The 16166-nt window shown below is 47.5% G+C and overlaps 1 protein-coding gene across 1 annotated transcript in view; it reads left to right on the top strand.

Moving 5' to 3' along the window:
- Window positions 1–2367: 2367 nt before the first annotated feature.
- Window positions 2368–16166, top strand: part of POLB (DNA polymerase beta) — a 47183-nt gene continuing 33384 nt past the window's right edge. Inside the window, exons 1-6 of the mRNA XM_040346212.1 lie at window positions 2368–2585; window positions 6937–6994; window positions 8495–8561; window positions 12885–12959; window positions 15155–15213; window positions 15557–15606. Of these exons, the coding sequence (XP_040202146.1) occupies window positions 2525–2585; window positions 6937–6994; window positions 8495–8561; window positions 12885–12959; window positions 15155–15213; window positions 15557–15606 (370 nt within the window). The 5' untranslated portion in view covers window positions 2368–2524. The remainder of the gene's footprint in view (window positions 2586–6936; window positions 6995–8494; window positions 8562–12884; window positions 12960–15154; window positions 15214–15556; window positions 15607–16166) is intronic.

Below are 16166 nucleotides of genomic sequence, written 5' to 3'. Positions count from 1 at the left end.
AAAAAGAAAATACTTGGCTGATCAGCCACTGCCTGTAGTATTAATATGAGAACAAATGCAATTGTATTCACGTAGCTTTAGGTGCACACTGTGCAGAGGACACAGTACACCAAGTAAAAATATTTGCTGATCAGTCACTGCCTGTGGTATTAATATGACAACAACAGCAACAACAGCAATTGTATTCACATGGCTTTAGGTGCACACTGTGCAGAGGACACAGTACACCAAGTGAGAATACTTGCTGATCAACCACTGCCTGTGGTGTTAATATGACAACAACAGCAATTGTTTTCACGTAGCTTTAGGTGCACACTGTGCAGAGGACACAGATAGTACACCAAGTGAAAATACTGCAGCTAGCACAATCACCTGCCTGCCTGTCAGTATATTAGGAAGAGCGGATCTAGCTAAACTCAATACAGTGTATAAATATATATACAACACCTGGGATGCATATATATCCTCTACACACTGTAACTTTAACTGACTAGCCTGCCTGCTCTATCTAACTCAAAAAAACTTACACTCTCTCTCTGTCTTAACCACCGCAACACACTACACAAGGCCGACTTCCAGGCGTGGCTTTGGCCAATTATGGCTCTCCGTTTTTTGCGCACTGTGATTGGCCAAAGCATGCGGGTCATAGTGCATGCTTGGCCAATCATCCGCCAGGAATGCACTGCGATGCTGCAGTGGATTATAGGCCGTGACACGCCACTCGAATTTGGCGACAACGGCCCATAACGTCCGTAATTTGACGAACGATCGAACATACGATGTTCGAGACGAACGTGAGTTTGAATCGAACACAAAGCTCATCCCTACTCCTAAACAATCGGGGGGGCGGGGGGGCGGCAGTAGACATTGTGTCCTCCAGCCCTACTGATTGGATGCTTGTCCTATCACAGTGGGAGTGCGTACAATTATAAAGCATAACATGTTTGGTATCTATTTACTCTGCGTAACATCATCTTTCACATTATACAAAAAAATTGGGCTAACTTTACTTTTTCATTTTTTTTTTCATTCATGTAAGTAGATTTTCCCCAAAAAGTTGCGTTTAAAACACTGCTGCACAAATACCGTGTGACATAAAATATTGCAACAATCGTCTTTTTATTCTCTAGATTCTCTGTTAAAAAAATATATATAATGTTTGGGGTTCTAAGTAATTTTCTAGCAAAAAAATACAGATTTTAACTTGTAAACACCAAACGTCAGAAATAGGCTTAGTCGTGAAAGGGTTAAACGGTTAAAGGAGAAGTCCAGCCTGAGCTCATTAGGCCGGGCTTCTCCTCTGGGTCACAGAACTGCAATTCGTTTTGCACTCCTGTGACCCGTTTTCAGTGGAGAGTGATCTGAAGTCCGCTCTCCGCTGACGTCACCAGGATCAGTCCAGGCACCGCGCCATTGCGACTTCCCAAGTCTGGATCCACCAGCTGGAGAATCAGAGCAGGAGAGACTCTGACTGACAGGCAGCATCTCTCCACTCGCGGAGGAGTGAGAATCGAGCCATTGGCGGTGTTGGGCGGCTCGGTTCTCAGTGCAGAGAAGGCGGGGGACAGCTGCTGTATCAGACTGACGATCCATCCACAGAGGTAAGTATGACGGTCCTTGCCTTACTCTCCGGAGTCCGCACTCCATAAGTCGCAGTCAATGAGCCTGCCGAGTGCCGGGAAACTGAAAGTGACACGGCAGTGCCAAAAAAGCACCGCCCAATCACCCTCCAGTCTGGCCAATAAAAAAGACAGGGCAGGAGCCAGGGACAAATCAGTGGCGAGTGGGAGTGTGTGCGGGCGCACAGCTTGCGCCCTGCACACGCCCTAAACACGGGCAAATCAGCTTCCCAGCTTGCAATCAGCTGATTGCAAGCTGGGAAGCTTCCCATAGACTGCCGTGTGTCCGGCGCCCGGACGCTCTTAAAGTGAATTTTTTAAAATTTATTATTATTTTTTTGTCAAAAGCTTGGGGGGGCGGAGCCCAGGCGCCCCCTATGGATGGGCCGCCAGTGCCACTGAGTATGACCATAAAAACAAAAGCAAAACATACTTCTCTTTTAAATCAAGCAGTGAGGAGGCAACATATCACCTCCTTTCTGCCTGCCAAACGCCCCTTCTTCTTTGTTTAGAGAAGAACTAGTTTCCTCTCAGGTTATAGATTTATAGCATTATATGTCCCACTCATACTTATGGGTTCATAGCTGCCTCTCGCTATATGGATGGCTCTACTCGCTACTACCACAAGAGGGCAGTAACGATCCAGGCAGCATCACGTGCCCCCGCTGCGTCGATGCCCAGGTAAAAAAAAATCAGACAAAAGTTCCAAATGGTCATAAACGCCAACCGCGTAGATTGCGCATGCGCGAACGCGTGCATCAAGAACGTCCTTACTTCATCACTAGCGCCGCGGAATTACGTCTTACGCCACGTCCTGCGGCCTGAATGAAGAGTAGGATCCGCGGCCTGTAGTGATTACTGGTACCGGTATCAGAGCCTCACGAAGCGGCCACAAATAAAAAAAAATGAGTAAGAGGAAGGCACCCCAGGAGAGCCTGAATGAGGGAATAACGGACTTCCTCACAGGTGAGAGGACGGAATGACCGTTTATGTATTTGTATGGAGATAACAAAGCCGGGTGGGCAGAGCAGTGTGTGTGGGGGGTCACCTGGGGAGCAGCTCGCTCCTTTCCCTGGGCTGCTGACAGACTCCGGGACAAGTCTGAGCCTTGCAGGGAGATGGAAGAATACAGACAATGGCTGCTCACCCTGTCCATGGACACACAGGGGATGATATGTGTGAGAGGAAGGAAGACAGCATTCTGATTGGTTGTCTGCGCTTTAGCCGGGGGGCTCTCCCTGTGTATGTGCGGGGGGGGGGAGAGAGCTCCCTGCGTATGTGCGGGGGGGGGGGGAGAGCTCCCTGCGTATGTGCGCGGGGGGGGGGGGAGAGAGCTCCCTGCGTATGTGCGCGGGGGGGGGGGAGAGAGCTCCCTGCGTATGTGCGCGGGGGGGGGGGGAAAGAGCTCCCTGCGTATGTGCGCGGGGGGGAGAGAGAGAGAGCTCCCTGCGTATGTGCGCGGGGGGGGAGAGAGAGCTCCCTGCGTATGTGCGCGGGGGGGGGAGAGAGAGCTCCCTTGCGTATGTGCGCGGGGGGGGGGGAGAGAGAGCTCCCTTGCGTATGTGCGCGGGGGGGGGGGAGAGAGAGCTCCCTGCGTATGTGCGCGGGGGGGGAGAGAGAGCTCCCTGCGTATGTGCGCGGGGGGGGAGAGAGAGCTCCCTGCGTATGTGCGCGGGGGGGGGGAGAGAGAGCTCCCTGCGTATGTGCGCGGGGGGGGGGAGAGAGAGCTCCCTGCGTATGTGCGCGGGGGGGGGGGAGAGAGCTCCCTGCGTATGTACGCGGGGGGGGGGGGGGAGAGAGCTCCCTGCGTATGTGCGCGGGGGGGGGAGAGAGAGCTCCCTGCGTATGTGCGCGGGGGGGGGGGAGAGAGAGCTCCCTGCGTATGTGCGCGGGGGGGGGGGGGAGAGAGCTCCCTGCGTATGTGCGCGGGGGGGGGGGGAGAGAGCTCCCTGCGTATGTGCGCGGGGGGGGGGGGGAGAGAGCTCCCTGCGTATGTGCGCGGGGGGGGGGGGGAGAGAGCTCCCTGCGTATGTGCGCGGGGGGGGGGGGGAGAGAGCCCCCTGCGTATGTGCGCGGGGGGGGGGGGGGGAGAGAGCTCCCTGCGTATGTGCGCGGGGGGGGGGAGAGAGAGCTCCCTGCGTATGTGCGCGGGGGGGGGGGAGAGAGCTCCCTGCGTATGTGCGCGGGGGGGGGGGAGAGAGCTCCCTGCGTATGTGCGCGGGGGGGGGGGAGAGAGCTCCCTGCGTATGTGCGCGGGGAGAGAGCTCCCTGCGTATGTGCGCGGGGAGAGAGCTCCCTGCGTATGTGCGCGGGGAGAGAGCTCCCTGCGTATGTGCGCGGGGAGAGAGCTCCCTGCGTATGTGCGCGGGGGGGGGGAGAGAGCTCCCTGCGTATGTGCGCGGGGGGGGGGGGGGGAGAGCTCCCTGCGTATGTGCGGGGGGGGGGGGGGGCGGGGAGAGAGAGAGCTCCCTGCGTATGTGCGCGGGGGGGGGGGGGGGAGAGAGCTCCCTGCGTATGGGGGGGGGGGGGGAGAGAGAGCTCCCTGCGTATGTGCGCGGGGGAGAGAGAGCTCCCTGCGTATGTGCGCGGGGGAGAGAGAGCTCCCTGCGTATGTGCGCGGGGGGGAGAGAGAGCTCCCTGCGTATGTGCGCGGGGGGGAGAGAGAGCTCCCTGCGTATGTGCGCGGGGGGGAGAGAGAGCTCCCTGCGTATGTGCGCGGGGGGGGAGAGAGAGCTCCCTGCGTATGTGCGCGGGGGGGAGAGAGAGAGCTCCCTGCGTATGTGCGCGGGGGGGGGAGAGAGAGAGCTCCCTGCGTATGTGCGCGGGGGGGGGGAGAGAGAGCTCCCTGCGTATGTGCGCGGGGGGGGGAGAGAGAGCTCCCTGCGTACATTTTAACAGGCGGCGAGAGGGGACTCCCTCCAGTGCTTCTACCGACTCACTGCCGCCATTGGTGAGTTGGAGAACGGATCCGCTGTCCCTGGAAACTGACCATAGAGATTTCCGGCAGACCGGATGGTCGCCGGAGTCTGATCGTATCGGAGGCCAGGCGCGATGTTATGACGTCACGCCCTGCCTCGGCTGAGATAGTTTTGTATTTTATTTTATTTCAGCTGTCCCAGCCTAGAGGTGAGATGTGGGGTCTTATTAACCCATATCTCACTATAAAGAGGACCTGTCATGCCATATTCCTAATACAAGGGATGTTTACATTCCTTGTAATAAGAATAAAAGTGTCAAACTAAACAATTTAACCTCCCTGGCGGTATGATTATTTCAGAAAAAAGGTGCTGAAAGAAATTTGGCGTTTTATACTGTAGGCCTGTAATTCTTAGGAATAACTCACTTAAATCTGTCCAAACAATAGTCTAGTAGGCATCCCGGGTATGATTTTTTTTTTTTTTTAACTAAATTATAAATTATAATATAATAAATAATTATAACAAATAATAATATAATTATAATAAAAATTATTCAATAATGTAATCAACTCAAAATCACTGAAATTTTCTCAGTTGCAGAATTGTCGCTGTCATTATTTTAATTTTTTTATGACGAATTTCCCCACAAATCGCTATCGCACAATTCTGCAAGTGATTATAATTTATTATCGCTGTTTTCTAGCTGCTCTAAACCCATTTTTGACATAAAGGGACACTTTTGGACAATCTACAGTTTGCAGGCAGAAAGAACAGTTTTTATTATATAAAAGTACATGTAGGACACTGGGCAGACCACTAGGGACAAGGGGGTGTGTATTTTTTACATACAGTACTGTAATCTATAAGATTACAGTATACTGTATGTAAAGTGTTTGTTTACTTTTCTGAATTTGGCACCGTTCTACGCCCCCGTGCGTCGTAACGTCGCAGGGAACGGAGATCGGCGGCACAGGAGGACACTGTGTGAATCGAGCGAGGTCCCGCTCGCTCACACAGCGCGGTGGCATCGCTGGATCCAGGGACAAGGTAAGTAACTTTGTCTGCTGCTGCAGCGAGGCAAGCCCGAGTCTAGCTCGGGGCTACCGCTTTTGGTATAAAAATCTCACCCCGAGCCAGACTCGGGAATACCGCTAGGAGGGTTAAAGTAAAATTGGCAAAAAAAAAATTATTTTTTTTTTTTAAAGAGCCCCTGTCCTTGTGTGCTCGCACGCAGAAGCGAATGCATACGCAAGTCCCGCGCACATTTGAAAACGGTGTTCAAACCACACATGTGAGGTGTTGCCACAAACGTTAGAGCGAGAGCAATAATTCTAGCCCTAGACCTCCTCTATAACTCAACATGTAACCAGTAGAAAAAAAATTTTTAAGTGTCGCCTATGAGGATTTTATATTTTTGAAAAAAAACACAATATTTTTTACTTTTTGTTATAATAATATCCCAATTTTTTTTAAAAAAAATTAAAATTTCCCTCGGTTTAGGCCGATACGTATTCTTCTACATATTTTTGTTAAAAAAAATCGCAATAAGTGTATATTGATTGGTTTGCGCAAAAGTTATAGCGCCTACAAAATAGGGGATAGATTTATGATTTTTTTTTTTTTTACTAGTAATAGCTGCGATTTTTTTGTTTTTTTGTCAGGCCTGCGATATTGCGGCGGACGTATCGGACACTTTTGACACAATTTTGGGACCATTCACATTTATACAGCGATCAGTGCTATAAAAATGCACTAATTACTGTATAAATGTGACTGGCAGTGAAGGGGTTAATACTAGGGGGTGAGGAAGGGGTTAAATGTATTCCCTCATTGTGTTCTTACTGTGTGGGGGGAGGGGACTGACTGGGGGAGGTGACCGATGCTGTGTCCCTATGTAAAGGGACACAGATCGGTCTCCTCTCTCCCTGACAGCATGTGGAGCTCTGTGTTTACACACAGAGCTCCACGTCCCTGCTGTGTCACCGACGATCGCGGGTGTCTGGCGGACATCACGGCCGCCAGGCACTTGCATCGGCTCCCGAGCGATGCGCCGGGCACGTTATTTCCCCCGCTGCGCGCCCCCAGCGGCGCGCACTGGGAATGACAACAATAGGACGTCTAAAGACGTCCACTCGGTACTTGAGAGCTGCGCTGTGGACGTCTTTCGTCTATAGCGCGGCCCTCTAGTGGTTAAACGTCGGCATTTACATGCATTTTGGTAAGGCAGCCCATTCATTTTAGAAGGCAAAGCACAAAGGCAGCGCTCACAACAGGCAACACACTTCATGGATAAAGGGTGGAGTCCTTCACTGGGTGTGCAGGAGGGTATGGTGGAATTATTACAAACGTTATAGCAATGACATGCAATTTATTATCTTTTCCTTTCTTTGTATTTTTAGAACTGGCTAATTATGAACGGAATGTCAATAGAGCCATCCATAAGTACAATGCCTACAGGTGAGAACATTTGTGTCATTCACTGAACTCCTGCTATTTGGGTAGTTGTCTTTTTGAAGTGGTTACAACATAGCTGGGATTGCTGATCCGATATACTGGTATCCCTAGGCTTTTCTAGATGCCACATATTTAGATATTTAAAGGCCTGTTTAATGAAAACCTGAGCAGAAGCAGAGCTGGTGCCTGATGGCCCCTGTCACACTTGTGCGACTTGTTCTGGGACTGCAAAGTCGCATGGCAAGTCGTACCCCACGATTTCCAATGAGTACAATACTGTATCTGTGAGTAAGGATGAGCTCTGGCGTGTTTGCATAGTACACGTGCAGAGCCCGCCGGGAAGTGTGCACGGCGCTGCGCTAATCACAGTCGAGGAGACATCGTCCTGATGCTCGGCTGCAGGAATCGTGAAATGTCTCCCTGGATGTGATTAGCGCAGCGCCGTGCACACTTCCAATCACAGTCGAGGAGACATCGTCCTGATGCTCGGCTGCAGGGATCGTGAAATGTCTCCCTGGATGTGATTAGCGCAGCGCCGTGCACACTTCCTGGCGGGCTCTGCACGTGTACTATGCGAACACGCCAGAGCTCATCCTTATCTGTGAGACTTCAAGTCGTCCCTGTACTACTTTGGTCTGATTTTGATGCGAGTTGAGGTAGACTTCAAGTGTACAAAGGCCTTCCCTGAAACCGCGCGATTGTCAAGTCGCAGCAGTGTGAAAGGGGCCTTAAAGTGGAAGTTCACCTTTCTCTAACGGTCCTGTGTCACCATTTTCTTCTGAGCCCTCAGAGATCAGCCTGGCACTGTAATCTGAGCTGCGCATGACTCACTCACCCCGTTCCGTCTCGTTTCGTCACATCCCGTCCCTGCATTTACCTCTTGGGTGATGAGCTGTCAGTGCCCATGTAGCTGGTTTAGCAGTCCAATGGTATGAGATCAGCACTCTTCCCTCCCCACACGGAGGTCATATTGGGATGCAGCAGCTGTGTCCGTGCATCATGGGGATGTATGCAACACCTGTGCATCCCTGTGCCGCCAAAACGTGGCCCTGCATGGGACACGCAAGTAAACGGGCCATGTGAACAAGGCCTAATGGCAATTGAAAACGGGGGATGGAGGGGGGGGGGGGGGACACATGGCAGAGAGGCAGAAGGACTGGATGCTATACATGTCCTTTGTACTTCAATGTTGTTTTTTGGGCATGTGTAGCACATCCAGTGTCCTCAACTAGTTAAGCGATTGAAGGACTTGTTTAGTCATTGAAAGAATGGTTGTTCTAGGCAGTTGGTCGGCATTTGTTTTAATCTTCATAATTTAGCTCCTAGGAAAAAACGCAGACAATACCATATGGGGCCTATTGAAAGGGTCTGATTGGGAAAAATATATGCTAGTATAATGCTAAGCATATTAATTTGATTTGTATTCTGCCATATTCGTACAAGAATGAAATGAGCTGTATACTGTTTTATAACTACTTTGTAACCTCATCCTCGCCTTTACAGGAAAGCTGCCTCTGTGATTTCAAAGTACCCCACAAAAATCAAGAATGGAACAGAGGCAAAAAAATTGGTGAGAACTAACGTGTGTGTGTGTGTACAAATGTGTGTCTGTGTTGGTCATTAATTTGATCTTTGATCCTAAGGCTGCATTCACACCTAGGCGTTTTGTCGCCTGTAGCGCGACGCTATTGCAGCCTGCAATACGCTGGAGGGGGTGATTACCATTGTCGGCTATGGAGATGGTTCACATCTCCACGCCAAACGCCTAAAACTCAAAACAAGTCCCGGATCTTTTTTAGGCGGCTTTTGGCGTTTGGCATAGCCGACAATGTTGATCACCCCTCCGGCGTATGTTACCGCGGCGTATTTTACCGCGTTTGTTGCGGCAAATCGCGGGACGAAACGCTGCAATTTGTCACGGCAAATCGAGGTAAAATACACCACGTTCAGGTGTGAATGCAGCCTAAGCCCAAACTCCCCATAGGGTTGTGACCAGTGTTGGGACAAGGTAAACGATGCCCCCAGCCCCCCCCCCCCACACACACACACACACACACACACACACCTTGAAATGTATAAGCATTATGTGTCTGCAAAAATCATCTTCCTCCTCCCAAAAAAACAAATGAATCTGAGCACTAATCTTTACACTTACCCCTGAAGCATAACTTCGCTTTGCAAACCAAAATTCTCCCTCAAGCTAAAATAATTTCTCCTCTACAATCCCCCCCCCCCCCCCCCCTCCCAGCTCAAATCCTCTCTCTCCTCCTAGCACAATGCCTCTACTGCTCAAATTTCCCCTCTGAGCATTAATCCCCCTCTCCCCGCACAAATCCCCCTTCCTAATAGAAATCCACTCTCCTAGTACAACTCAACCCAAAATCTCCTTGGCGCCCAGGGCAGCCACCCCTTGTCCCGGCTCTGGTTGTGACTTCTGTTCATGCCAAGATTAAGCATCTCTCCTAAACGCAGTGATTTCAGAGGTCTTACAGCACCTTAACAGCTGCAAAAATATACCTGACACTTTTTTTTTTTAAAAGCACAGTGCACCACAACACACGTGATGCAGTGCGTAGAGCTCTAGTTTAAAATGTGTTGGAGTACTGTTCACGAGTGGCACCGAAACAAGTTATACATAGAGCAGATTTAATGCCGTGTGTTGTGGTAACGAGCGATAACGTGTATTTTAGCATGTTGTGTGATTTAGCGCACACTGCCACAATGTACAAGTGTGACTGGTCCCTCAGACAGCAACTGCATGTGACCCCTGTCTTCTGTATAGTGTTGTGATGGTGTGTAAAGGAAAAGATTGGCTGTACAGAATTCTAAATCCTAAAACTGTAAACATGGTTTGCCAGAGTTTTAAACTTAGGGTATCTAAACCCTGTAAATGTAAAATTTTGCAACTTAGCAGTCCTTGCATGTGGTGACTGCATTAGTTTACATTTTTCAGCCATTTTTCCCTTTTTATTTTCACCTGGAGATCCTATGAATAACACATTACCTGTCTTAGGGTAACAACACACCCAACATACTGTATCTGTGGAGGAGCAGTTTTGTCACTCTATGAAAGTACTATAGAATACACCCCTTCTCCTCTCCACAACAAACAGGTGGTGTTTTGTAGCCCATATAGAGAACTGCCAAAAATTCTAACAAATCATCAAAGCGAGAGAGCACAGGACTCGGTTCACAAGATTTCTGGCAAGATCAAACAGTATTTTTTTGCTCAAGGGATGTTTACATTCCTTGTGATAGGAATAAAAGTGATCAAAAAAGAAAAAATTCAACCGACAGTGTAAAATAGGGTTGTCCCAATACCACTTTTTTAGGACCGAGTACAAGTACCGATACTTTTTTTTATGTACTCGCCGATACCGAATACCGATACTTTTTTTAAATGTGTCCCCAAATGCAGCCATGTCCCCCCACATATGCAGCCATGTCCCCCCACATATGCCAGCCATGTCCCCCCACATATGCCAGCCATGTCCCCCCACATATGCCAGCCATGTCCCCCCACATATGCCAGCCATGTCCCCCCACATATGCCAGCCATGTCCCCCCACATATGCCAGCCATGTCCCCCCACATATGCCAGCCATGTCCCCCCACATATGCCAGCCATGTCCCCCCACATATGCCAGCCATGTCCCCCCACATATGCCAGCCATGTCCCCCCACATATGCCAGCCATGTCCCCCCACATATGCCAGCCATGTCCCCCCACATATGCCAGCCATGTCCCCCCACATATGCCAGCCATGTCCCCCCACATATGCCAGCCATGTCCCCCCACATATGCCAGCCATGTCCCCCCACATATGCCAGCCATGTCCCCCCACATATGCCAGCCATGTCCCCCCACATATGCCAGCCATGTCCTACATACCTTGATGATGCCGCACGTGCCGCCGTTAATCAGCGTGCGGGGAACATTACAGCTTTCGTTTGAATAGCTGTATCCCCGCCGCGTATAGACACTCCCCCATGCGCAGGATTGGACAGATCATCCGTCCAATTCCGCGCAAGGGGGAGTGTCTATACGCGACGGGGATACAGCTATTCAAACGAAAGCTGTAATGTTCCCCGCACGCTAATTAACGGCTGCGGTTTGCGGCGACGGGTTTGTGGCGGGGGGGAACAAGTATTCTATTTCAGTATCGGGGGTATTTGCGGGAGTACGAGTACTCCCGCAAATACTCGGTATCGGTCCCGATACCGGTATCGGTATCGGGACAACCCTAGTGTAAAAATAAAATGTTATATATTTTTTTTTAAAGCGCCCCTATCCCCTCATGCTCGCACGCAGAAGCAAACGCATATGTAGGCCACACTTGCATATGTGAACGTTGTCCAAAACATACATGTGAGGTATCGCTGCAAATGTAAGAGCAATAATTCTAGCACAAGACCTCCTCTTCCACGAGTGTGCAATTTTAAAGCGTGACAGGTTTGGTATCTATTTACTTGGTGTAACATCATCTTTCACATTATACAAATATATTGGACTAAATATTGACTTTTTTTTTAACCACTTAAGGACTGCCTAACGCCGATATACGTCGGCAGAATGGCACGGCTGGGTATAATGCCCAGCCGTGGGTCGTGCGCCCGCGGCGCACACCCCCGACCCGGTCCAAAGCTCCGTGACCTCAGCCGCGGGACTCGCGGACCCGATCGCCGCTGGAGTCCCCCGATTGGTCCCCGGAGCTGAAGAACGAAGAGAGCTGTGTGTAAACACAGCTTCCCCATTCTTCACTGTGGCGCTGTTATCGATCGTGCGTTCCCTTATATAGGGAATCACAATCGATGACGTCGCACCTACAGCCACACTCACCTACAGTTAGAAACACAGATGAGGTCACACATGACCCCATCAGTTAGTGGTTAACTCCCAAACTGCAATTGTCATTTTCACAGTAAACAATGCATTTTAAATGCATTTTTTGCTGTGAAAATGACAATGGTCCCAAAAATGTGTCAAAATTGTCCGAAGTGTCCGCCATAATGTCGCAGTCACGAAAAAAATCGCTGATCGCCGCCATTAGTAGTAAAAAAAAAAAAATGCAATAAAACTATCCCCTATTTTGTAAACGCTATAAATTTTGCGCAAACCAATCGATAAACGCTTATTGCGATTTTTTTTTTTTTTTTTATTATTTTTTTTTACCAAAAATAGGTAGAATACGTATCGGCCTAAACTGAGGAAAAAAATAGTTTTTTTATATATTTTTGGGGGATATTTATTATAGCAACAAGTAAAAAATATTGCATTTTTTTTAAAAATTGTCGCTCTATTTTTGTTTATAGCACAAAAAATTAAAACAGCAGAGATGATCAAATGCCACCAAAAGAAAGCTCTATTTGTGGGAAAAAAGGGCGCCAATTTTGTTTGGGAGCCACATCGCACGTTAAAGCGACGCAGTGCCGAATCGCAAAAAGGGGCCTGGTCCTTTAGCTGCATTTTGGTCCGGGTCTTAAGTGGTTAAAGTGTTTTTTTTTCCCCAAACAATGTTTTTTTAATGATTTTTACATTTAGGAGAGGAATGCCAGAATTGGCTTGGGCTGCTAGTGGTTAAAGATATACAAACCAAAGGAGAGCAAATAAAAAAAGTACATTTTTAAGGTTTACACAGACTTTATTACTATCAATTGAAAACTGAGAGCTTGAATAATAATGGGTTGGCTACATAGACAGTTGTTGTTGAGCTTCCAGCAATAGCAAAAAAAAAAAAAAAGATGGTCGTATTTACTGATATTTATGTCTCAGTCGGGCCTTGCAACTATTTTCTCATATTTAAAATGCTTTCCGAGTCTGTTTATATAGCGGTACACATAACAGTCTGCCTTTTTATTGATTAGTTTATGCAATCATTTTTTTTTTTTCCAGGATGGTGTTGGAGCCAAAATAGCAGAGAAGATAGATGAGTTTTTGTCTACAGGAAAATTGCGCAAAATTGAAAAGGTAATAAGCTGTTCTTAAACCTTGACTCATAATCGCATTGATCCAGCTTGGAGCAGTGTAAGTGTACATATTCCATACCTAATGAGACCGCTGTGGAAACACTACTACGGCGATCAATGCAGTCTTTTGGGTTCCTGTGTCGAGCAGCTGCCCTTCTGCATAGTGACGACCAATTACAGAATGCCTTGTATCTTTTCCAATGCATACAAGGAGTGCTCTGATCAAACGATGTAGAAATTGTGATATCACCAATCCATCTCTATAGTTATTTTTCCCAATGCATTCCATCCCAAAATTGCATTAGCATCTTAATAAGCAGGAAAGGAGGAACCAGGCAAGGCTATAAGTAGATATATAGGGGCAAATCCACAAAAGGGATACAACGGCGTAAGTGCTGTTACGCCGTCGTATCCCTGTTCCTAACTATGGAACTGATCCCTAGAATCAGTTTTCCATAGTTAGGCAGAAGATCCGGCATGTGTAAGGGACTTACACTGCCAGATCTTAGGATGCAGTACCGCATCCGCCGCTGGGGGCATTTTGTGTCGAAATGCCGCCTCGGGTATGCAAATTAGCACTTACGGAGATCCACGAAGCTTTTCAGCTTCGTTTTTTCTCCGTAAGTTTTATTTTGCAAACGCAAAATTAGGGCTGCTTTTACAAAGTGTAAAGTTAGTACACCTTGTAAAAACAGACCTTTCTGTCCAGCGACGCGATTTTTTTTTTTAATTAGATTTTTTTTTTCCGCGCCATATCTTTTTTTTTTTTTTTCAACGCAACTTTATTGACCCATCGCAATCCACAAAGCTCGGCGTAACGTAATTTCGCGCTATGCACATCGGGGAAAATGACGTCACGACGCGGGAGCGCGCCTAATTTAAATGGGAACTGCCCCCATGAAAATAGGAACGCCTTGCGCCGGCGGAATTTAAGTTACACAGCCCAAAATTTCTAGGTAAGTGCTTTGTGGATCGGGCACTTAGGTAGAAATTTTAAGGCAGTGTAACTTAAATGGAAAAAATTAAGTTACGCCGGATCTTTGTGGATTTGGCCCATAATCTATAAGTAGATTAAACTTCAGCTTTTAAAGGTTAACAGTATAAAAAATACATAAAATTAAAAAAAGATTTTTTTCTGCACAAATGTTCTATCCTAAGCTGTCCCGTGTAGTAACGCTTTTCCCTTACTTGATTTCCCCTATGTCCATATCATTATATACAGTGGGGGAAAATAATTATTTGATCCCCCTGCTAATTTTGTAAGTTTGCTCACTTACAAAGAAATGAAGGGTCTATAATTTTTATTATAGGTGTATTTTAAATAATCGAGCATCAACATAAAAAAACTGATAAAACAAATGCTATAAATTAAAGAGGAAGTAAACCCTGGTGTGTTTTTCTTCCTTTACAATTACCTGCAAAGTAAAGGCATAATGTGATAGTATGCATGGTATACTAGCACATTATGTGATACTTACCTGCAAACGAAGCCTGCGTCATCCCCGCATCAATCTTTGCCTGTCTTCCTTCCGGGGCTGCAGACTTCAGCTGTGTGACTGTCCGGAGCCGCGTGACATCACTCGTGTGCATGTGCACGGGAGCCTGCGGTCACGGCACAGGCGGCAGGCAGCTCCTTCAGAGCACATGCGCAGGTGACATAATCTGTGCAGTAAACGGTAAATATCTCCTAAACGTCACATGTTTAGGAGACATTTACGGTACCTATAGGTAAGCCTTATTTTAGGCTTACCTATAGAGGTACAACTTACAAAGGGAGGTTTACAACCTTAAGTTGCAGTTCAGTGAGTATCATTTTGTGATCCCTAACCAAAACATGACTTTGTACTTGGTGGAGAAACCCTTGTTGGCAAGAACAGGAGGTCAGACGTTTCTTGTAGTTGGTGACCAGGTTTGCACACATCTCAGGAGGGATTTTGGTCCCCTCTTCTTTACAGATCTTCTCTAAATCTTTAAGGTTTTTTGGCTGTGGCTTTGAACTTAAAGTTTCAGCTCCCTCCATAAATTTTCTATAGGATTAAGGTCTGGAGACTTGCTAGGCCACTCCATGACCTTAATGTGCTTCTTGTTGAGCCACTCCTTTTGTTGTCTTGGTGGTATGTTTTGGGTCATTGTCATGCTGGAAGACCCATCCATGTCAAAAAGCAGGGCTAAAATTGTTCTCTGAATGGTTCATAGATTCGACAAGATGACACAAGCTCTTCTATCAATTTCCTCACAAGGGTTACTGGAATCGGGTGAGTTAGTTTTGAAGTTTTTAACATATTATATTTTTACTTTTATTCAGTTAATGGTGTAGTGGGCCAAAGGAACGGAAGTACAATGTGCTTTCATAAAGAAATGTATTGGCATGTTGTCTCTTCTAATACAAATCCTAAAAACTAGGGGAATATTCCTCTTCATTGAGAGAGGACCTTCACAATGCAATTATTTTTGTAAGAGGCACACAAAACCTCTAATTGTGTAGAAGCTGATATGTCACCTTTGCTGTAAGCTGTCTCCCTAGCATTGTGTACAAACAAATAGTATGTAATTTAGTCACAGATGTGTTTCTTTGACCTAGCATGACTTCTTTTATAGGCCGGCAGCTGCTCGCAAATTAGTAGAAGAAGGAATAAAGACTTTAGATGGTGAGTCTCATTGCGTATAAAAATCCTAACCCAAGTAAATGACCATCCGCTTAAAGAGACGCTGTCACCTTGCCCATTCAGAGCAGCATCTGTTTAATGGGCCCCCAAACCATTGATACTTTGCCAGTGCTCATCTGCTGCCTCAGCCAGCAGTGATAACCAGTAATTCTGGGTATGGAGGAACATGTGTCCTTCTCTATTGTGATAGTGCTTGGATCTAGTGACCAAGAAGCTAGGCCCGAACACTGTCACGTGGCAGAGGGAGTGATGTCACCACTGCCCTTGGCATCCCAAAACCAACAGACGTGTAAATCATCCCCACTGTCTCTGTTCATTGAATGGGCAAAGTAAAAGTCTCCTAAATGGTGATGAGGTTCATCTTAAAAATGACCAAAGGATGGAGGTGGTGCGAGGGGGGCAGTGTCTGCTTTACTTCGCTTAGTGCAATTTCTGATGCTATTGACAGCATAAGGGCCTATGCCGCAATGGTCTTTTGTTCATGTAAGAACTGCTTCTCTTCCTTACAAGTCTATAGGAACGCAAAATTAGTTTGAAGGAAG

The sequence above is a fragment of the Rana temporaria genome, chromosome 3 (assembly GCF_905171775.1).
Source record: "Rana temporaria chromosome 3, aRanTem1.1, whole genome shotgun sequence".
NCBI lineage: Eukaryota > Metazoa > Chordata > Amphibia > Anura > Ranidae > Rana > Rana temporaria.
The sequence above is the reverse complement of the archived record's forward strand: the minus strand, read 5'-3'. Positions and strand labels throughout refer to the sequence as shown.